Source organism: Pollicipes pollicipes, unplaced genomic scaffold, assembly GCF_011947565.3.
Source record: "Pollicipes pollicipes isolate AB1234 unplaced genomic scaffold, Ppol_2.1 Scaffold_7231;HRSCAF=8579_pilon_pilon_pilon, whole genome shotgun sequence".
NCBI classification, from domain to species: Eukaryota; Metazoa; Arthropoda; class Thecostraca; order Pollicipedomorpha; family Pollicipedidae; genus Pollicipes; species Pollicipes pollicipes.
This window is the reverse complement of record NW_023597034.1, coordinates 27,738,178-27,760,529: the sequence shown is the minus strand read 5'-3', so window position 1 is coordinate 27,760,529 and position 22,352 is coordinate 27,738,178. Positions and strand designations below refer to the sequence as shown.

Genomic DNA, 22,352 nt, shown 5'->3' with positions numbered 1-22,352 from the left:
GCCATGGCTAAAGGTTGTCACAACGTTGTGCGCCTTCTGTGTTTGCCATCTTGTGTTTCATCTTTCGGTCTACTTTGTGAACGAAGTACCAAAGGACGGGCATCCGTACGTTCATCGATCCCCGAGCAGTCACGGTGAAACAGATTTCAAGCCACGCATATGTATGCAGTGCAGAAATACCGATCACAGAGGCGCAAACGGGAAAGTCTGCTACAAGGCCAGCTGCCACGCAACCAAAAAATATGTGACTGGTTCATGGATCACAACGAAGCATAACATTCTCGTTTGCAGGCGAAACATTACGAGAAGCGCTCACAGCTCAACAAGAGCTGTGAGCGAACCGCGACAGCCCAAGGCACGAGAGCCGTGCTCGTGACTGCGGGGCGTCGGGTCACAGTTAACACTCGTCTAAGATTACACACTGTCCCATTATAACAAAGATCAACGATATAAACCACAATGCTCGCAATATCACAACTTTCAATCACTGGCGGATCGCCGTGAATTTGGCAGGTACCTGTTCACACAACACGCGTCTGCCGAGGGCACGCAGGCATGCGCAGTGAATAAAGAGCGGGCTGCGAGGCGGGGCGCGCGGGGCCGGGGCAGGCGGCACCGGCAGAGCTCCGTCCTGAGCGCGCCAGTCACGGCGCGACTGCGGACAGCGCCGGCTCGACCGCCACGGCCCGCCGGCCCGCGCAGCCCGCCTCTCAGCAGAGCAGAAGACAGGCGACGACTACAAGCAACGCGCGTGCTCTACACTACTCCGGGCGCGGGTCGGCGCACGACGGCGGGTCGCGCGCGGGGCTGGTCAGTTCTGGCGTCGGGTCGTCGGTGGCGTGGTCTACGAGGCGGCGGCCGCCACGCAGCTGAGGTCGGCCTGCAGGCAGTGCAGCCGGCCGCGGTCGTCGCCGCACACTAGGCCCGTTGGCAGGCCGGCAGCCGGCGCCGCCACCAGCGCGCAGTGGCGCACGCAGCTGGCGAACTCGAACTCGCCCACCTGGCGGCGCCCGGACGGCCGTCAGCACAACACGCCGCGAGACGTCCAGACCCCAGCACACCGCATCGGCAGCCACGGGTGAGGCGGAGCGCGCCACTCTGCCCGCCCTCCTCTGACACACGCTCACATACAGTCCAGCCGACGACCGTGCATCCCACCTAACGTCCACCGCATGCTCGCAGAGCGGCGGTGTCCGGTCCCGCCGCCTCGCCACCCAGCGCCGGCTCGCCTCCCTCCACAGCCCGGCCGACGGCCGTGTATCCCACCTAACGTCCACCGCACGCTCGCAGAGCGGCGGTGTCCGGTCCCGCCGCCTCGCCACCCAGCGCCGGCTCGCCTCCCTCCACAGCCCAGCCGACGGCCATGCATCCCACCTGACGTCCACCGCATGCTCGCAGGGCGGCGGTGTCCAACCCCGCCGCCTCGCCACCCAGCGCCGGCTCGCCTCCCTCCACAGCCCGGCCGACGGCCGTGCATCCCACCTGACGTCCACCGCATGCTCGCAGGGCGGCGGTGTCCAACCCCGCCGCCTCGCCACCCAGCGCCGGCTCGCCTCCCTCCACAGGCCGGGCGTCGCCGTCGCCGCAGGCTGGACGGCGCCTCACCTGTTCCAGTTGGGCAGCGTCGGCGGCGCGGCGGCGCCACACCATCAGCCGCCGGTCGGCGCCGCTGCTGTACAGGATCTCGGGCCGGCACGGGTCACGGCCCACCCACGTGACGGCGGCCGCGTGCGCCTGCCGGCGCGGTCCCGGGTCAGACAGGCGCCGGGAGGATGCCTACGACGCCGCACTGGCAGCGTCAGCAGGTTGGGGTTCAGAGGATGTTCTGCCCGGAACGGAGCTGCCGTTCGGTACATGACAATCTACTAGCAGCTTACATCTCTGCCACTCGAAGGAAAAAACATCGCCAATCGCGTAAACATAAGCTTTAAGTCAACGTTCAACGCGACATAAAACAATTAACTATGCAGCACGTCAGACATGATGGGCACATCCGACATGAATACCATTGGCAACATCATGAGCAAAAAGTATTTTTCCATTGGAATAGCATCATGGTGGTTGGCAGTGGCGAAAGACCAAAATGTGCATCTTAACACGCATCTTGTAAGATATGTCTTAAGCAAGCTGCGGAGCTCCAACGTATTCAAGTCAGACAGAAAAAGAAACGTATCCGCGCAGTTTACAAGCCATTTTAGCACTCATGTTGTCAATAAACGCGTGTTCGCATGCATTTGCGAGGCAATGAAGCGAGTGGACGTACGCGGCAGGCTACACTGGGCAGGCGACCCTTTTACATAGACGAAAGGGCATCACTACGCGTTTAAGATACCTTCCACTAGCACAGACGCGTGATGCTGGCCATGCGTGCCAGTTTCGTGCTTTATTTTCTTTGTGCTCCGGATGTGTTAACAGCTATTTTTAGCGAATTTGCAATAGTTAAATCATTTGATGCCTTTAAACCAAATTAGGTTTGTTTCCCAGCAATTTGCCTCGGAAATGCAGTCCGCTAAGGTTTGCTGCATTGCACTGAAGAGTTCCGACCGCACACCGTGGTCATGAGCCGGACACAAGAGTCCAGCGGCCGGACGCTGTCGGCGCCGTGCGGCCCCCTGCCGCGCTCGCTGCCGCCTGCCGGCCGGGCAGTCCCGGAGCGCACCTTGGTGCAGCTGTACTCAGCGCCGGAGCGGCACCAGAGCCGGCCGGCGGCGTCGCCCAGCACCAGCTCAGTGTCGGTCACCAGCAGGGCGGTAGGGGCGGTCGGCTCGGGCGGCGCCCCGTCCTTGTTCACGGGCTCGGCGTCGGCGCCCGGCGGCCGCACCTCCCGCCGCTGGGCATCGGTCGGCAGCTGGCACGAGGAGGCGGCCGGCGGCTGCAGCCGGCGCGCCGCCGGCAAGACCGGCTCCCACTCCGCGCTGCGCGGGCAGGCACAGGGCAGTGTCAGATGACACTCCCGGACATGGCCCCACACCACGCGGGGGGGGGTGCGGACACAGGTCAGTGTCAGATGACACTCCCGGACATGGCCCCACACCACGCTGGGCGCGCGGGCACAGGTCAGTGTCAGATGACACTCCCGGACATGGCCTCAGACCACGCTGGGCGCGCGAACACAGGTCAGTGTCAGATGACACTCCCGGACATGACCCCACACCACGCTGGGCGCGCGGACACAGGTCACTGTCAGATGACACTCCCGGACATGGCCCCAGACCACGCTGGGCGCGCGCGCAGACATGGTCTGCTGCAACAAGGACGTGTTTATGCACTTCAGACGCGCATCAAAAGAGGACGACACCATGAGAAAACACGTGATATGCAATGCATACTAGAGGGCTCAAATTTAGATGCAAGACAGCAAGCTCCGCGGAGAAAGTCATACCCGGAGATCTGCACACGAGGGAACGCTTGGCACGCAACTCATTCCTGTCATTTGAAGACGATTAACGGTGTTTTAGCTATTGCAGCTGTCACCTACGCCTGAATATTTGGGATGATGTAAGGGGACATTTGTATCTCGGGTATAACAAACACCGTGACACCCCCGATAATGGGTGTGGAGTCCTCGGTGAGCCTGGATTAATTGGGAATGACCCTGCCGGGCCGACCAAAACCAGTGCCGGGCATGACGGCTACCTTGTGGCCGAGAAGGTACGACCGCTGACACGGAAGCGGCCCGGGTCACTGCGTGTGGGCCCGGCAGAGCGAGAGGACACGGTGACAGTGGCAGGGACGGCGGCAGTGACGAGGACCTGCCGGTCCCGCAGTAACACTTAACACTCACCGCAGCACGTTGAGGCGCTCCGACTGTTCCAGCCGACAGACCATGCCGTTCCTGTCGCAGGCCACTAGCGTCGAGGTCCCCAGCGCGCGCACCTGCATCACGGCCGGGTCCGGATCGGCGCCGCTGGGGGCCGCGCGGCCGCCGGGTCAGGCCGGTGCGCACGGCGCGCGCGGCAGCCGGACGGGCATCGCAGGCCGCTCGGCGGCGAGGCATACACGCCGGGGTGCGGAGGGCATGCGGCGCTGGCACGCGACGACGCGGCACCACGCGGCTGCGCATTGTGCTCGCTGGAGAACGCGGCGCAAAAGGCCAGGAGTGAACATCATCGATCGCGACAGCGGCGATCCGGTCGCAGAAACTCGACCCCGGCTATGGGAGCGGCGCGGTGATATCACAACCCCGCCGGATGGTCCACGACTCCCCAGAGGTGATATCACAACCCCGCCAGATGGTCCACGACTCCCCAGAGGTGATATCACAACCCCGCCAGATGGTCCACGACTCCCCAGAGGTGATATCACAACCCCGCCAGATGGTCCACGACTCCCCAGAGGTGATATCACAACCCCGCCAGATGGTCCACGACTCCCCAGAGGTGATATCACAACCCCGCCAGATGGCCCACGACTCCCCAGAAACCTCCCCTCTCCCCCGCGCCCGACACAGCTGCGTCACAGGTTCTGACGGGCTGCCGCCTCACCACTGATACAAGGCGTGTCTCTTGGCGCACTTGTTGACCACGGTCAGGTGGCCGTCGGCGTCGCCCACCAGCAGGCAGCGCTGCTGGCCGCCGACGGCCACGCAGAGCAGCGGCGTGATCCAGCCGCCCATGGGACACCAGTCCAGCTTGTGGTGGCCGCCGCCGGCCGGCTCCAGGGTCACGTGCACGGCGAACACGCCGTCAGGCATGACGCCAGCGGCGGTGAACGAGAGCGCGCCATCCGCGTCCAAGCTGACGGCGCCCACCGCAGCCGCCACCAGCTCGCTCTGCAGGCCCGGCAGCGGTCAGGGGCGTCGCCGCCCACGCCCGGTCACCAGGTCAAGATCACACTCAATAGTCATGGCCACATGCCATCAGCTGAGGGTATTGTCACACCACGAACCCACGGCCGACGGAAACGAAATGAGTACCTTGGCGAAACAGGAATGGTGTCAGTAGATCGACCCTAGTGGATGTCACGATGCACGGAAGCTGATGCATGACAGCAGGACGCTGAACAATATACACCAGGGAGTTTTGCACATCTAAGCACATATTTCAGCTGCGGTCCCTTAGAAGCTAACCTCATGACCACCAAACCCATACCTTAGTGTCCTCCTTCATCTTGACTGTGTACACCGCTGTGGGCATCTTTCCGTCTGTGACGTTCATCTTCCACGCAGTCATACAGCGGTCCCGGCTGACGGTGACCACATAAGATGTGACACGGTCATCCGCCGTCCAGATGTGCTCCACAGTGAGGAAGCCGGAGTCGACTGATGAAACGGCAGTTTGCTCGGCGTGCCAGAGCTTGACGCTGCCATCTAGCGACGCTGACAGCAGGCTGTTCTTTGTCACGGTCACGCTGCTGACGTCGGCAGTGTGATCGCCGAAGCTGGCTGCACAGTGCATCTGCAACAAAGGGCCGAAAGCTCGAGAAGACCAGAGTGGGAGAACAGACACATCACTCACCTGGTTGCCATCTCGACGAAGCTTCACCGTGGCGCGCCACCTTTTGAAGAAAGATATCCGCGAGTCCGGGGGCTACCGGCTAGCTAGACCTGCTCACGTCCCTCCGTGCACAGACCGGTACCGAACACTGCCCCAACTCCGGGTGACTCGCGGTGCCCGGCCAGCGCCGCGGCGCCACGGTGGGCCCGGCGGCCGACCACCGACCTTCTGCAGGTCGATAACGACGGTGGCATCCTGCTGCGGCAGCAGGCCGACCAGCCGTCCGTCGGCCAGCCGCGCCAGGTCGGGGCGCGAGCCGAGCCGGCACCGCTGCTCTGTCACCGGCACCAGCCGGCTCGTCCACAGCAGCACCTGACCGCCGGCCGTGGCGCTCAGCACGTGGTTACCCTGCCGGTCAAACGTGGGGTGAGGTCAGGACTTAGCTCGGCATGGGCGTGCCGCTGACACCCAGCGCTCAGTTGACTCAACTGGCACCCGACACATCATGTGCCAGTGTCCCGACTGACACCCGACACATCGATTCTCCGCAGTGACCATCATCCCCTCCCCTGCGGAGGGTGACAGGCAGGCGTCGTCACATAGTCTCGGCGGCTTCATGCGTCGCAAAGCCCCGGCGACGAAGAAGGCGATCACTTAGATCGCTGCTGAACCGGTTCAGTGACGTAGCTAGCAGAGGTGCCGTTTTTAAAGTTCCTGTCCGTGGTCCAATCCAAAGACGAAAGGTGGACCCACTGTCCGTCCAAGTGTACCTAAAAATTGGGTCGTCCAAAACGTTCAAAAAAGTCCTGCCTATATAAAAAATGACTTAACTACAACCAATAACCCGTCATTTCTCGCGGCGTTGCATTCATCACTAGAATCGACCAAACAGAAAGCACATGATCGTGGTTAAGTAATGTGTAGCATGGGCGTTCGTGAAAACATCAACAATTTACAAGGCACATCGCTGTCCGCTGAGCCTATCACAGAGCTCGACGACGGCAGCTTAATCAGCTGGTGAGAGCTAACCAATCGTGACTAGGCAAAGAGATGAGGATCACGGGATCTCCTGAAAACATTACGATCGATGCCCTTTCTATCGTTGTTCATAAAAGAAGCTTTTAATCTCATGTGTCAAAACGTATCATTTTCTAGTGCGGCTCATCAACAACTTGTTTATGCTTCAGAATCAAACTATTTTGAAAGCGAGCAGCATTACATTAAATGAGATGTTTACCAATAAGTGACATGACAGCATGATATCAGCTATCAAACACCGAACATATTTGCCCCGTCCATCCCATTCCAAAATTGGATTATAATTTTTGGAGGAGCTCCAAAAAATTGGAATCCAATCAGCACTTCTAGAAGTTCAAAGGGCCATGGTCTTCGCCCCTCCCCCTCCCTGGAGGTGGAGAAGGCTTACCCGGGACAGAAGGCCCCAGTGCTTTTGGTAGTTTAAGGCGCCAGTAGCACTTCAAAATCGTAACAAACAACCCCTGAAGCATCAATATATAATCCCAAGCATGCATGGCCTGGAACCCAAACACGGTCCCTGGCGACGACGAGGGGGCTTCATGGTTGGAAGAGCCCCTATGCCCCGATCTGGCCCTACCCCTGGGCGAAGCCCTGGCTACGCCTCTGAACCGGTTTTATACCCTTGGCCCCGCCGAATGAATATCACATCAACTCCGCCAGAACTGCGCATATGTCGGTTTGCCGACGAGGCCTACTGCGAAGTAATCGCTTGCTTTTAACGACCTTGGTTGGCTCCCACACGGCGCCATACCAGCTGGTCGGAGTGGTGGACTGGTCGGTCCGCCCGAGGGGCCTCTGACATTGGTAGCGGCCGGGGATTCCCAGGCGGCGGGCACCGCCCTCAGGCTAGCTGGTGGAGCGCCGACAGGTTTGCCGTCCGTCCGGCCGGCCCTGGCCGACGGCTGGAGGCGCCCCGCCTCGGCCATTAGTGCCATCCGTGACCGCCTGCCGACCTGACGCCATGTCTTGGGCGCCCCCGCCGGCGCTGCCGCTGCCGCTGCCGCTGCTGACGCTGCTGCTGCTGCTGCTACTGCTGACTGCCGCGCAGGCCAGCCCAGCACACAGTCTGGCCCGGCGCTCCTCTGCGGTACGCGTCAGCAAGAACTGTCTGCGCTGCATCTGCCAGGCGCGCGGCTGCGACTGGAGCGTCGGCTGCCAGAATGACGTGTGCGGCGCGTACATGATGAACGAGGACTACTTCATCACCAGCAACGTCACCAGCCGGGCCAACCTCTACAAGGCTTACACCTTCCAGAGGTGCGCCAGCAACCCGGCGTGCGCCACCCTGGCCGTGAAGCTCTTCCTGCAGAAGCTGCCTTCGGACTGCGACGGCGACGGAATCATCGACTGCGACGACTTCGTCAAGGAGCACTACTACGGCCCGAACGGGTGCGTGGGCGCCGGCTGGATCGAATTCTCCGACACGTGGCGCAAATACCGCAATTGCAAGAGAGAATACGAAATGGTGTAAATGCATTCAGCCAATCTGACAGACGTGCGCGATGTGCAAAGTTGGCTGTATACCGAACCCCTGTGTCACAACAGCTGGTGGGCTAGTGCTCTTGTGCTCCAGCTTCGAATGATGGTGGGATGGCTTATCCCCTAAACGCTGCCGGTAACAATTCGCTCTGCGACTAATACCCGCAAAAGTAATTCTGATGGCTGGCGTCCGGTTATAAAAGGCAGACATGGTGCCGTGTTTGAGTCATCAAGGTCGCATAACGCGACAGAGGCGCTGGATGGTCGACCTTATCATGGACTAGAACAAATTGCAGTCCCAATGATCGCGACTCCAAGCCGCTCCAGCGTCAAGAGTCGAACCTGCATACCCCTTATCTCAAAATACGCAGCTCTGTACACCATTGTTCACGTGGCGTACGTAGCGTGATGTTCGGCATTGGTGCGCGTGTGATTAGCAGCCCTTCGGTCGACCAGAGCAGCCGCGCAGGCCACACAGGTGACACTGGGTGACGCGACCGGCGCCGTCGTAGATATCGCCCGCCATTACAGCTTCCTCCCCCCCCCCCTTCCTCTGCTGTCCGTCCCTCCCTCCTCCCGGCCCGCGTAACACCTATGGGGAGGCATTAGCTTGTTGTTGTTGTTTATTGGAGTTTAGGGGCGCGCCGACTGCGGTGGTCATTTGGCGCCCATAACGAGTTTGGTTTTACCTATCTAATGAGCCGCATAAATGGTCCCAAAGTTGATGTGTTTGAGAAACAAAAAGATCTGTTGAAATTCCAGAAATGGTGATTTATCTCCTAGCATATCACAGATGGTAAGGGGCAAGTCATGCTGTCCAAAATAGCGTTGGCGTTCTTCCGCGAGGCGCGGACAAGAAATAAGAATATGGCGAACGGTGAGGACGGCACCACATCGATGACAGATCGGTTTATCGGCTCCCTCCAACATATAGCCGTGGGTTGCGTATGTGTGCCCGATGCGCAATCTGCAGAGGATCACCTCCTCTCGCCGCATTTTCCGCGAACAAGAGAACCACTGACCTAGCTTAGGTTTTATCTCTCTGAGCTTATTACAATCCATCCGGTCCCAACAACGCTGCCACTTGTTGTGCAGGAAGGTTTTTATTGCGGGGTAAAAGTCTCTGGCAGGAATAGAAAGAGAGTGAACACATGGAGCCAGCGCTGCTCGCCTAGCAGCCGCGTCAGCCAGCTCGTTGCCCGCGATGCCGACATGACTAGGAACCCAACATAGCATGATTTTCTTTCCGGCCTCATCCAGATGAGTCAAACGTATTAAAATGTCCTGTATAAGGGGACATGACGGATAAAAAGACTTCACACTCAGAACGCTGCTCAGAGAGTCCGTCAAAATGAGATGCAAGGGTTCGTCACCGACTTCAATGAAACATAGTGCCTTAATGATTGCTATAAGCTCTGATGTAAACACCGAAGCGTTTGGGGGCAATGAAAACGACCGGGTGACGCCACCGCTCACAAACGCACAGCCTACACCATCAGAAGTTTTAGAGCCGTCCGTGTAAGTGTGTGTGTAGCCCTCATATAACGCAATACGCTCAAACGCTCTGGACCTCATTATATCTGGCAGCGAGACACCTTTTTCATTTCAGTCAGAGATGTGTCTGTGAAGGGTGAGATCAAATGCCAGGGAGGAGTGCACAGGTGACGTGATCGCTTCACCTTTCCAATGGGAATTTCGGTTTCCCGCAGTAAGGCTTGTATCCGGGAGCCAAAGGTCACTGCATGCGCCCGAGGTGCATTGCGAACAAACGGCACAGCAGGCCGCGGAAAGACTGCGTGATATGCGGGGTGACACGGAAACTGTCGCAGCTTCAGTGCATAACGCATGCCAAGCATTTTCCTCCTCGCTGACAACGGCGGCTCGTGCGATTCTACCAAGAGGCTTTGGGTAGGAGATGTACGGAACGCCCCTGTGATGGCACGTAAAGCAGTGTGATGGATGGTGTCAATGATCCGTTTCGTGGACTCACATGCGCTGTCATAAATAAAACATGCATAGTCCAGCTTAGAGCGTATGATTGCCCGATACAGCAGCAAAAGCGTGCTCCGATCTCCGCCATACGACGTGCGCGAAACACATTTTAATACGTTCAAAGATTTAAAACAGCGTTCACGTAGCGTTTTAAGATGTGCCTTATATGTAAGTCGGCGGTCAAAGTATACCCCAAGGTATCTAGCCACAGGCTCAGTTGGGATGCATTGTCCATACATACGGATAGAAAGGTCACCGCATTGCCGGCTACGACAAAAATGCATGGCTACAGTCTTGCTACGTGAAAACCTGAACCCGTTCATGGTACCCCACTTCTCAACGCGGTCAACAGCTAACTGGAGTTGGCGTTCCATCGATGGTGGTCTTGCTGCGCTAGTCCAAATAGTAAAATCATCAACAAAAAGCGCACGACCTACAGACTGCGGAAGCCCCATCCCGATGTCGTTGATCATAACGGCGAACAAAGCTACGCTGAGAACGCCGCCTTGGGGCACCCCATTAACTTGAACATGCCTCTCAGAGAGCGCGTCTCCAACACGGACACGGAAAGAACGGTCAACTAGAAAGTTTTGAAGAAAGGTCCCCATATTGCCGCGTATACCATACCTGTGTAGCTTGAGAAGGATGCCTTGACGCCATGTGGTGTCATAGGCGCCCTCTATGTCAAAGAACACTGCGCCTATGTGTCGGCTTGCTTTAAATCCCATACGAATCGCAGTGTCAAGAACTAAAAGATTGTCAACTGTGCTGCGATTCTTTCTAAAGCCACACTGGGCGTTTGTAAAAACGCCGTGGTGTTCTAAAAAACCAAGTTAAACGGACATTAACCATCTTTTCCATCAACTTAGAGAGCGATGAAGTGAGAGAAATAGGTCTATAGTATAAAGGATCCAGTCCACTTTTACCCGGTTTCAAAATAGGAACGACTATAGCTTCTCGCCAAGAGGCTGGAAAGTCCCCACTGGCCCAAAGCGCATTAAATACCGCTAATAAAACGCGAAGCACGCGACGCGGCAAATGCTTGAGCATGTCGTTGTGCACAGTGTCCGGGCCTTCTGACACGCTGCGAAGCTTGGCAATCGCCCAATCCAACTCGACTAGGGTGAATGGATCATTATAACAATGTAGCTCACTCGTTGAAAAATCCACTCCAGATTGCTCACATTGCGCTCGGTGCCGCACAAACTGTGGGTTAGTGTTGCCACCTTCGCTGCGGTAGGCCAGCGCCCGGGCAATCTCGTTCGCAACTTCCAAGGGGCGCGTCACGGCCTGTCCGTTCACACATAGTACCGGAAGAGCCATGGATGTAAAGTGCCCAGATATGCGCTTAATTCGAGACCATACCTGCGATGTTGGTGTGAACCGGTTCAACGTACTCACGTAAGCATGCCAGGACGCACGCTTCGCCTCTCTTACGGTGCGCCGAGCAAAAGCCCTCGCTTTCTTAAAGGCTATGAGGTTTTCTGTAGTACTCCTGGCGTCAAAAGCCCGAAACGCACGTTTACGCGCCCGGATGGCGCTCCGACACTCCTCCGTCCACCACGGAACAGGAGTACGTCGGGGAGCGCCAGACGTGCGTGGGATAAAGCTGTTGGCACACTCTAGAAGTCTGTGAGTAAAAACCTCAATAGAGGGTACCGTCCTCACAGCCTCAGTTACGAACGATTCGTCGAGCCGAGTCTCAAATTCACACCAGTCCGCTTTCTTAAAATTCCAGCGTTGTGGCCGAACACCCAACGCTCCACCTCTCTTAAACCGGACCCACACTGGGAAGTGGTCGCTTCCCATGGGGTCATCTCCGACACTCCACTCGAGGTGTTGGACGAGCTGGGGACTGGAGAGGCTTAAGTCTAGTGCGGACGTCTGGCCGGACGGCATTGTAAAATGCGTACGAGTTCCTGTGTTTAAAATACATAGTGAAGCACCGTGGATAAAATTCTCGCACAGCCTCCCACGAGCATTGGTGACGTCACACCCCCATGCGGTGTGATGTGCATTAAAATCGCCGAGAAGAAGAAGTGGCGGAGGCAGTTCAGCCAGCAGACACCTAAGGTGCGCCAACGGAAAAGCAATGCCTGGTGGAAGGTAAAGTGAGCAAACAGTGATGTGACGATGGTTGAAATAAAGCCGTACGGCCACAGCCTGAAGTGTGGACCGCAAGCTTAGCCTCCTCGCTGGCACGCTATGGTGAACTGCCAGGAGGACGCCACCGTGAGCGATGCTCTCCGTCAACACGTCGTTGCGAAACATCGCATATCCTTTCAGAGAGCAAAAATTGTCAGGCGCTAGCTTGGTTTCCTGCAGCGCCACGGCTGCAGGAGAGACCCTGCTGACGACAGCCTCGAGATCGAGGGCGTTCGCCCTTAATCCTCTACAGTTCCACTGTAAAAACGCCTGTAAAAGGGCGTATTAAAAAAGAGGTAAGATGTGAGGAGCTAAAACAATCCCGGCTTAAAAAAATTCGGCTGCACCAGTTGCATGTCCAGACGCCTCAGACCGAGAGCTTCGGCTTAATTCCGGGGGGCCGTGCCCCACCCTAGGACGAATCCTTGGGCTACCTCCGTCAGATGGAGATGGGGGGCCGGCTGGGGCACGCTTTACGCCAGCGTACCCAGCCCGGGGTGGAGGCGGGGGGGGGGGGGGGGGGCCCATTGGTGGGCCTCTACCGGGGTTCGAGGCACCAGCGGGGGCCTCCACCGGCTTTCGTGGCGATGGAGTGCTGGTTCGGGGGACGGGCTCTTTGTCTGCACCGGACAGGCGGCTTGCCGCCTTAGCGCGCTCCAGTTCGGCCAAGCGTGCTCGCTTGGCCTCGCGGGCGCGCCTGTCAGCTTCCTGACGTTCCAGCGTCCAGATATCCGACCGTGCACCCGAGCAGTCCATCATTCCTCGCGTCACATCAGGCTCCCGGAGGTGGTCCAGTGCCTGCGTCACGTTAGGCATGCTAAGAATTCGAGCGAATTATTAATGACCCCTTACAGTACCGAAAGCAGGAATCAAAAGATCCATTTGGCAGTGTCTGAGCGAGCATGACTTACGGCGGCAAGCGGCAAAGCGGTGGCGCCCCTCGCAGGTTCCGTTTTTTGTTAGTCCTGGTTCTGAGCAGGCATGTCCTGGTTCCCCTTCCCACTCTCAAAAACGCGATATTGGATCCTGGTTACGGCTGGTCCTTCATAAACAACACCGCCTGGTGCATGGGTCATATCTGTTTTTTTGCAAGCACCGCATCATGGTTGCGTGTCCTCACTGGTTCCTTCGTAAATAGAAATATGGGCTCCCGGTTCCACTAGTCCCTCCACAAACACCACAACCTATTTCAAGGGTCTCAATGACTTTCCACACCCTGGTTACCACTAGACATTTCACAAACACCAGTTTCTGGTTCCTTGTTCCCTCCATCCATTCACAAAATACCAGGCCCTGATTCATGGTTGTCACTGGTTTCTCACAGATACCAGACCTTGGTTTTTGCTCCCAACTGCTTACAAAGACATTAGATCTCACTCGTAAACACAAGTTGGGCTGCCATTTGACGACTAGCTATCATTGAACGTATGACGTGTACGGCACAATATTTATCGCATATTCACACGTGGCATTTACAAGTGCGTCGTGCATAATACCAGTGAACTGTGTGAATACCCACTAGTTCCTGGCAACGATTCCAGGAGGATCTCGGTTCTGGTCAGTTCCACCACATAGTGGAAGTTGGTTCTTGTTGGATCCTCAGCATAATTCCCGGCTGGATCTGTGCTCGCGCTTGATTTTTAGCCGCATGCCAGGCTGGCTCTTAATTCTCACTAGATCTCTCGGCATAATTTCAGGATGGGTCCCGTTCTTTCTAAATCTCTGCATATCCCAAGCCGAATGTCGGCTATTGCTGTATGCTCTCGTTTATTATCAAGCTGGCTCCTAGTTCTTGCCTGTTCTCTCAACACAAGTCATTGCTGGATCCCAGCTCTTGGTGGTCCCCGGTTTTATTCCAAACTTATTTTTGTTTTCTCCCTAGTTCTGGAACCTGGAACCGGTTTTTGAAGAACACAATTTGGGAACCAGGCACAGATCTGCTCGCGGGCAGAAATTGACGACAGAGCCATGCCAGTCATTATTAGCTTTCGATGCCATGCGACGCGTTCATGTTCATTTGTTTGTTCCTCCTCCTTCGTGGATGTGATACATTACGCTTGTAATCAATGGTCATATGAACCGGTGAGGTAGGGAAATCGTTTCACCATACATCACTTGAATTGCACTGATATTTTTAATTGCATAATCATGTGACCGTCTTTGAATTAAAGTTTGCCCATCGGCAGACCGTCCCTGGCTTTGGCTGCCGTCACAATTTGTTTTGCTTGGCTTCCATCCACGCCGGATTTTGCCTCTTTACAATTTCCGTCTGGGTATTTTTTGTCCTTCGTCTTTTCCCGATTCGACTTCGATCACTGTCGATTTTTTGCCGTTCAGACATTCCACGTTAGCAAAGGGACGGGACTGCAGTGCTTCCTGGACAGGACGGGAGGCCTTCGCTACGGGCGGCCGTCGCATGGTCTTGGGTGTGGACACGAAGACAATCGCAGTTTTTTTTTTTGCGCGCTGGGCGCGCTGAACAGTGACACATTGCCCAACCTACCAACAAAATACACCAACAAACAGGTTTCTCCGCAGATTTTGCCAGCTTTATTCCCACAGGGAGGGGCTGAAGCCCCCTCCCCCCCCCCCCCCGCCCCCCCCCCCCCAACCGAACAGGAAACCACACTCCTGGTTGAGGACCTGACGACTTGAAGATGCTCTAAGAAAGATGAAGACTAGCGGAGATCAGGCGAGTTGGCAGCACGAGCTCTCGGCGATCGTCATTGAACGGGTACCGAAATTGGTAAGAGAGAGAGAGAGAGAGAGGGAGAAAGAAAACGGCGACACGCGTACATTCCTGACGACCCTGACCGCCGCAGTGCCGCCAAGGTGCCGGCACTGGCAATTCCAGACCTTACTATTGTAGCAGCAGGCGATTCCCGCTCCAACGAGCGGCTGGGCACGCGTGCCCGTGGTCAGGCCGAGACCCCACTCACCGCCACGGCCAGCGAGCAGACGGGCGCGTCGTTGCCGGTGATGACCCGCCGAGTCAGCTCGTCGCTGTCGGGCTTGTCGGCGTCCGCGTAGACCACCAGTTGCGAGTCCTGGCCGGCCGCCAGCAGGCTGTTCTCCAACCAGGCGAGCGCCGACACAGGCACGGAGAACGCCTCCAGCGAGCGGACCGGCGCCCGCCAGCCGTCGTCCGACGTCCAGAGCAAAACCATCTGACGGGGCCGGGGAGGGCGCGGTCAGCCGGCTGCCGAGTAGGGCACCCTCCCCTCCCCCACCGGCCGCAGGGTCGGGCACCGCCCTCCCCCACCGGCCGTCGAGTCGGGCCCCGCTCTCCCCAGCCCCCACAGGCCACCGAGTCGGGCCTCGCCCTCCTCCATCCACTGTCGAGTCGGGCCCCGCTCTCCCCCACCGGTCGCCGAGTCGGGCCCCGCTCTCCCCCACCACCCGCCGAGAGCGATCACGTGCGGACCGTTCGACACCGGTTCCCTCCGATCGGGCAGACACCCGGACCGGAACGGCTCCAACATGCCCAGACAAAAGCACAGCAGATGGCCGGTTGACCCTTAAAGCACAACCTCTGCACCGGCTGACTAGTCCTATGCAAAGCCTTGTCCACGGCGGCCCAGAGTCCGGGCGACGCCGAACGAAGCGGCCCGCGCTCGACGGCGGCACACGCGCGAGCGCAGTCAACTCACGCCGTCCCGTCCTCCGGAGGCCAGGATAGGGTCGCTGGTCAACGCCAGGCAGGTGACTTCGCCCGCGTGCGCCAGGCTGGAGACAAGGTCGCCGCGGTCCGCCAGCGCCACCGCCACCCGGCCGTCCTCCAGACCTGCGGCCCGGCGCCAGGTCAGGCCAGGTCAGCGCACGACCGTCGCCGGACCGGCGGCGCGCCCAGGTGACAGCAATCCGACACCGCACACGCAGCGAACAGTGGCCCCGCGGCGCACAGCACGGGCGCAGCGCCTGGGCAGAGCCCACGCCGGGCGACGACCGGCACTTACCGAGCATGGCAACGCCCAGGTGGCTGTCGTCGGCGCCCTCGGGCATGCAGGTGAGGCTGGTGATGCGCGCGTCCGGCGCCAGCTGTCGCTCCGAGTGGCCGTCGCTCAGTCGCAGCACGTGCAGCGCACGCCCGGCAGCCAGGTAGGCGCGCTGGCCGTCGCACACCGCCGCCGTCACGTTCTCGAGCCGGCGCGACCAGCGCGGCGCGCCGCTGGCCGCCTCCGCCATGGCCACCTGACCGCTGAGGCTGACCGTGAGCACGCCGCCGGCGGCAGCGGTGCACGCCAGCACCACGGCCGAGGCGGACGGCACGCGCAGCACCTCCTCACCGACGTGCGCGCGCCACATCTGGCGGCAGAGGGAAGAGCCCGGTCGTCTGAGGTGACGGCAGAGGACGCGAGCCGGCGGCCACCGGCGACGGCACAGAACAGAGGGTCCGCCGACTCATCGGAAGAAACAACACAGTATCCAGCGATGATATCTCACAGCACGACGTACCAACGGGCGTTCAGGGCTGGTCAGGCAGACCACGAGCTAACGGTCTCATTTGGCGTGGCAGGGCAGGGACCAACAGCCGCGCGTGACTGGACAGGGTCCAACGCAGGCGTGGGGCGTCCTGCCGCCGCGGCCAGAGCGGTGTAGGGGAGCCGGCCGCTGGCGGGATGGCCGAAGAACAGGGCTCGGGCGGAACGGTCTCCCGAGGCCGCAGCCACGCGTGCCCGACGAAGGCCTCCCGCGTAAAGCACCTCTGAGCGCCGGTAAGACCAGCACACTGGGCCTGGGACGGCGGGTAACGCAGGAAGCTGGGACAGCTGCCAAAGCTGAGAACTGATCGGGAGGCAGCGCACGCCAGGCAGGCAGGCAGGCAGGCAGGCAGGCAGGCAGGCAGGCACCCAGCCAGCCAGCCAGCCGCGCGCCGCTCACCTTCACGTCGCCGTCGGCGCCCGCGGAGACGAATCTCTGTCCACTCAGGTAGCAGACGGCCTGCACGGCACCCTTGTGCACGAACGCCTTCTGGATCTGCGGGCGCAGACGGGCGAACTGAGCAGCAGCGACCCAGCGCGGGCGCCACGACTGAGCGCCGCCGCCTCCGCCCGCGGCCGACACACGTGCTGGGCTGCATACACCCCGCGGCCATCACAACACAGAGCGGTGCGCCGTGACTTGTCGCTGTATCAACCCACATCAATTCTGCTTGGACCTCCAGCACCACCGCGACCTCACTCTTGCTATCGATTTCGTCCGCCACAATTTCGCGCGGACTGGCCAACCCACATCCCATTATCTCTCCGTCCTCGTCATGGCCTGATCTTTGCTGAAGGGTTTTACTTACACCTTGTGAATGTCGCGTTAAGGGTATGTGGAAGACGCGTAGAATAAGACGCGCGCGAAGAATAAATGTAAGAAGACGCGCGAAGGATAGGTGTAAAAAGCATAAAACAGGACGTAAACGAGGGATAGAGATTATCCCGAAAGCTCCTGTTCAATACAAACAAGTTGACCGAAAAATTACCTTTTACATTCACTATACCCCAGCTCAACACCATTCTCAAACATAACAGGATGTGAATAATTGCAGCCGATGTGGCTTACCCCACGACGGACGGGAGGTCTTCAGCACTCATTGATCAGCCTCGTGTCCAGCCAAATCCTCTTTCCAAGAGGCGTGCAAGAGCGCAGGATCGTGCTCGAAGGGGACGAGGGTCATGACCAAACAGGTCATTTTGCTGTTTATGACAATGAAACAATTACTAAGCTCCTGGTGTTAATGGGATTTTGAGTTGTTATGCTACATTCAACCGGCCCACGGTAGGCTAATAGGTGCCAATTATGCGAAGACGTCGGGCAATTACTGAAACACCAGCACAAAGCGGGCCGGCGTGCATCGCTGTTAGAATGCGCGTGCTTCAATTATTATTTCAAAACAGATTATTTGTGTTCTTTCATTTGTAGTCTGCATATATTTCGTATATTTTCTATATTCCACCATCCCACTTTGTTTTATCACGTTTTTCCTCAACTTTGCTCACCCGTGGCCATCAACAATTTTGGAAATGTACGCAAGCCTACATGTCTCCACAACAGCTTGATACTTTTTCCACCAGCATCTCCTTGCAGATTGAAGATCGGCCATTTTCAAGGTAAGAACTCAAGTTCCACGACAGAAAATCCCAAATGATCGTCGTCCTCGTGCTTTGCGGGCCGGGAGCACTTCGGAAGAAGCGGACGTTGAGCACAGAGCGCCACACTCTCACCGGGTCGCCGTGTTTGGTGCCCCAGATGATGAGGCACCCGGCAAGGTCTCCTGACACGAGGTAGTCGGCGTTTGGCGAGATGGCCAGACACCGCACCGCCGCCATGTGACCGTGCCGCACCTGAAGACGCACGGAGAACGCTGGGGATATCACGCAGCCAACACATGGAGGGCCCCACACTGAGGCACGCCAGCTGATGTCCACCACTTAATAAAAGTGTCGACATTCGTTCCCGAACATGATACGATACAGATGATGCTGAGAAAGGAGAGCAACAGCTCTGCCCCTGATTTCAAGGCGAGCGTTCAGTAGCGGTAGCTGTTGTAAATTAATTTTTAAAAACGTCCTCTTATATCAGCCTCAAGCTGAGGACGATACTAATTAGAGAGGCTTTGCTTCTACAAGGCATTGGAAAACACGCACCGACGCCCCGTCCCACGCCCCCCCCCCCCCCCCATGCTCTCACCGCCTTCCGCTGCATGTCGGTCGTGTCCCAGATCTTGATCTTGCCGTCCCAGCCGCCGGTGGCGATCAGTGGCCGCGTCGGGTGGAAGGCGGCGCAGCTGAAGGGCTGCGTCTCCTGGCACAGCACCCGCAGCTCCTGCAGCTCGCCACCGCCGGAGCCGAGCGAGCCGAGTCCCGACGATGACCGGAACCGCCACAGCTGTGACATGGGGACAGACGGGGCTGGGACAATGCAGCTGTGACATGGGGACAGACGGGGCTGGGACAACGCAGCTGTGACACGGGGACAGACGGGCTAGGACACCACAGCTGTGACATGGGGACAGACGGGCTAGGACACCGCAGCTGTAACATGGGGACAGACGGGGCTGGACCACCGCAGCTGTGACATGGGGACAGGCGGGCTGGCCAACGCAGCTGTGACATGGCGACAGACGGGCTGGACCACCGCAGCTGTGACATGGCGACAGACGGGCTAGGACACCACAGCTGTGACATGGGGACAGACGGGGCTGGGACAACGCAGCTGTGACATGCGGCCAGACGGGCTATGACACCACAGCTGTGACATGGGGACAGACGGGCTAGGACACCACAGCTGTGACATTGGGACAGACGGGCTAGGACACCGCAGCTGTGACATGGGGACAGACGGGGCTGGACCATCGCAGCTGCGACATGGGGACAGACGGGCTGGACAACGCAGCTGTGACATGGGGACAGACGGGCTAGGACACCAAAGCTGTGACATGGGAACAGACGGGGCTGGGACAACGCAGCTGTGACATGCGGACAGGCGGGCTAGGACACCAAAGCTGTGACATGAGAACAGACGGGGCTGGGACAATGCAGCTGCGACATGCGGACAGACGGGCTAGGACACCAAAGCTGTGACATGGGAACAGACGGGCCTGGGACAACGCAGCTGTGACATGGGGACAGACGGGGCTGGGACACCACAGCTGTGGCATGGGGACGGACGAGGCTGGGACAACGCAGCTGTGACATGGGGACAGACGGGGCTGGACCAACGCAGCTGTGACATAGAGATAAGCGGGGCTGGGACAACGCAGTTGTGATATGGAGGCAGACAGGGCTGGGACAACGCAGCTGTGACATGGGGACGGACGGGCTATGACACCACAGCTGTGACATGGGGATAGACGGGCTGGGCCACTGCAGCTGTGACACGGGCAAAAAGGGCTGAAACACCAAAACCGTGGCAGAGAGCAGGCGGAGTTTCAGCAATACAGCTGTGACACGGGGGTAACATGAGCCTGGGTCGTCGCAACTGCGGCAGAGACGAACCGCGCTCCAATACCACTACCGCGACAAACAGACCACACACTCGGGCGCCGGCGAGACTGCAGCCGGCAATCGGGCGCGGGGCTCCCTCGGCGCCGGGAGCGGCTTCGCCGACGCACCTTGACGTCACAGCTCCAGCCGACCGAGGCGAACTCGTCCGTGTCCGGCTGGACGGCCAGGCAGGCGACGCGACGCCGGTGGGCGGCCGTGACAGCCAGCCGCACGCCGGAGCTCGTCTCCCAGACGCTCAGCTGTCCGTCGGCGGCGCCGCTCACCAGCAGCGTGCCGTCCGCCAGCAGCGCCAGACCTGCGGCGGCGCCTGACGATCAGAGGGCGCGCGCCACGCGCCGCGCGCCGCGGCCAGCAAGCGCCGGCTCAGCCCGACCACGAGCACACGCCCAGCTCGGCTTCAGAACAACGCTCAAACGCAATGCAAGGCTGCAGTGGCTGATGGGATCGCGGTTTTTTTCAGCGATGCGCACTGAGTCTTTTCCCGCGCGACCCTGGTGGCCCCGCCGGAGCAGGGCCGCAACGGCCGACCCTCATCGCCAGCCGGGACCGGCGAGCCAGCGACTCGCGCGACGGGAGCGGAAGCGGGGACCCACTTGTGATGGGCTCTCCGTGGCCGACGAAGCTGCGGGTCTCGCGGCCCGAGGCCAGGTTGTACAGTCGCACGGCGCCGCTGGGCTGGCCGATGTACAGCTCCTCGCCGTTCGGGTCCGCCACGACCGCCGTCACCGGCTGTGGACACGGCGGCAGCCAGCTGCTAGAGCTAACGCAACGGCCGCAGGGCCGACGGCCGGCCGGCCAGGCCACCGAGCCAAACATTTCTAGAAACAAGGTATACTTGGCTGACCCTTGGGGCGTGTTCAAACAACCGTTAACATTTTAAGGTATTTTGAAATATATGATATAATAAGCCTTCGTAACGCCGGTGGCCCCGCCTCTGTAATACAGCATGAACAGTTGGTATGTCACAGGTCACACAACGTTGCGGGTGCCTCGAAGCGCCCGCAATCGTTCCTCAGATCAAAGACCTCTCCATGCCGAAGACAAGTCTATGCTCAGATGTCCTGCCACTCCTCTTCCCCAACAAACCCTTCCAGTCTTCAATAGACTACTGCATATTACCCCGCCGTGTCTTCTCGTGGCGTTCTCCTCTCACCACATCCCGCCCGAGCCTCGCCACCGCCCCCCCCCCCCCCCTCCCCCACCCCCGGACCGCTGACCTCTCCGGGCCTGATGGTCATCTGGCAGGGGCGCGGCTCCTGGACGGAGGCGCGCGGCTGGCAGCTGAGCCGCAGCAGCGCCGAGCCCGGCGGCCGGCTGCTGCCGAGGATCAGCTCCTCGGCCAGGCCGCGCAGCCAGCTGTCGGCCGGCTCGTTCAGCGCCTGCTGCAGCACCAGGCTGGGGGACCTGCGGCAGCGAGCGCACCTTCAGACGCACGCACACGAGCCGCTGCGTCTGAGAGCTCCGTCCTCCCGCAGGTGGGCGCGGCCGGCCAGCTGTCGGCCGGCTCGTTCAGCGCCTGCTGTAGCACCAGGCTGGGGGACCTGCGGCAGCGATCGCACCCTCAGACGCACGCACACGAGCCGCTGCGTCTGAGAGCTCCGTCCTCCCGCAGGTGGGCCGCGGCCGACATGCGTACTGGTCGCTCAGTGTGCATCCGTGTGTATCAGTGAACGTCACGGTGCGTCAGTGTAAGTGTGCGTCAGTGTGCATCAGTGCGCGTCAGTGTGCATCAGTGAGCATCAGTGTGCGTCAGTGCCCATCAGTGCGCGTCAGTGTGTGTCCATGAGCATCCGTGTGCGTCAGTGTTTACCAGTGCGCGTCAGTGTGCTTCAGTGAGCATCAGTGCGCGTCAGTGTGCATCAGTGAGCATCAGTGTGCGTCAGTGCCCATCAGTGCGCGTCAGTGTGTGTCCATAAGCATCCGTGTGCGTCAGTGTTTACCAGTGCGCGTCAGTGTGCTTCAGTGAGCATCAGTGCGCGTCAGTGTGCTTCAGTGAGCATCAGTGTGCGTCAGCGTGCAGCAGTGGGCGTCAGTGTGGTTAGTGTACCCACTGGTCAGCCGTTCGCCTGATGGTATCGATAAGTGCTAAGGAACGCACCCTGTCAGACGGCCGGCGTCATCCACGTCTCATTCGTGGTGTAAAGGCGGAGCATTGCGTAAAGGCAATGTCGATAGCTACATCGGTACATGTTTTTGAAACCAGAACACCGTATAGCGGGACTATTGACCAGGGCAGCATTGGCCGCCCACGTCGCCGACCCTGCCTTAT

At 59.1% G+C, this 22,352-nt stretch overlaps 2 protein-coding genes across 2 annotated transcripts in view; both read right to left on the bottom strand.

Annotated features, from left to right (window-relative positions):
* Nucleotides 1-761: 761 nt before the first annotated feature.
* Nucleotides 762-21,423, bottom strand: LOC119109940 (vegetative incompatibility protein HET-E-1-like). Its single transcript, XM_037233685.1, has 17 exons — nucleotides 21,301-21,423; nucleotides 20,677-20,812; nucleotides 20,191-20,378; nucleotides 18,768-18,965; nucleotides 18,302-18,421; nucleotides 16,971-17,066; nucleotides 16,046-16,394; nucleotides 15,740-15,873; nucleotides 15,029-15,256; nucleotides 5,778-5,843; nucleotides 5,290-5,396; nucleotides 4,623-4,736; nucleotides 3,785-3,907; nucleotides 3,023-3,038; nucleotides 2,660-2,764; nucleotides 901-1,000; nucleotides 762-844 (listed from the first exon to the last, which is right to left on the bottom strand). The coding sequence occupies exons 1-17, from the start codon at nucleotides 21,319-21,321 to the stop codon at nucleotides 762-764; spliced, it is 2,184 nt and encodes a 727-aa protein (XP_037089580.1). The 5' UTR covers nucleotides 21,322-21,423.
* A 32-nt stretch (nucleotides 21,424-21,455) lies between these two features.
* Nucleotides 21,456-22,352, bottom strand: part of LOC119109939 (telomerase protein component 1) — a 117,830-nt gene continuing 116,933 nt past the window's right edge. The window contains exons 28-29 of the mRNA XM_037233684.1: nucleotides 21,557-21,624; nucleotides 21,456-21,487 (exon numbers count right to left, since the gene is read on the bottom strand). Of these exons, the coding sequence (XP_037089579.1) occupies nucleotides 21,456-21,487; nucleotides 21,557-21,624 (100 nt within the window). The remainder of the gene's footprint in view (nucleotides 21,488-21,556; nucleotides 21,625-22,352) is intronic.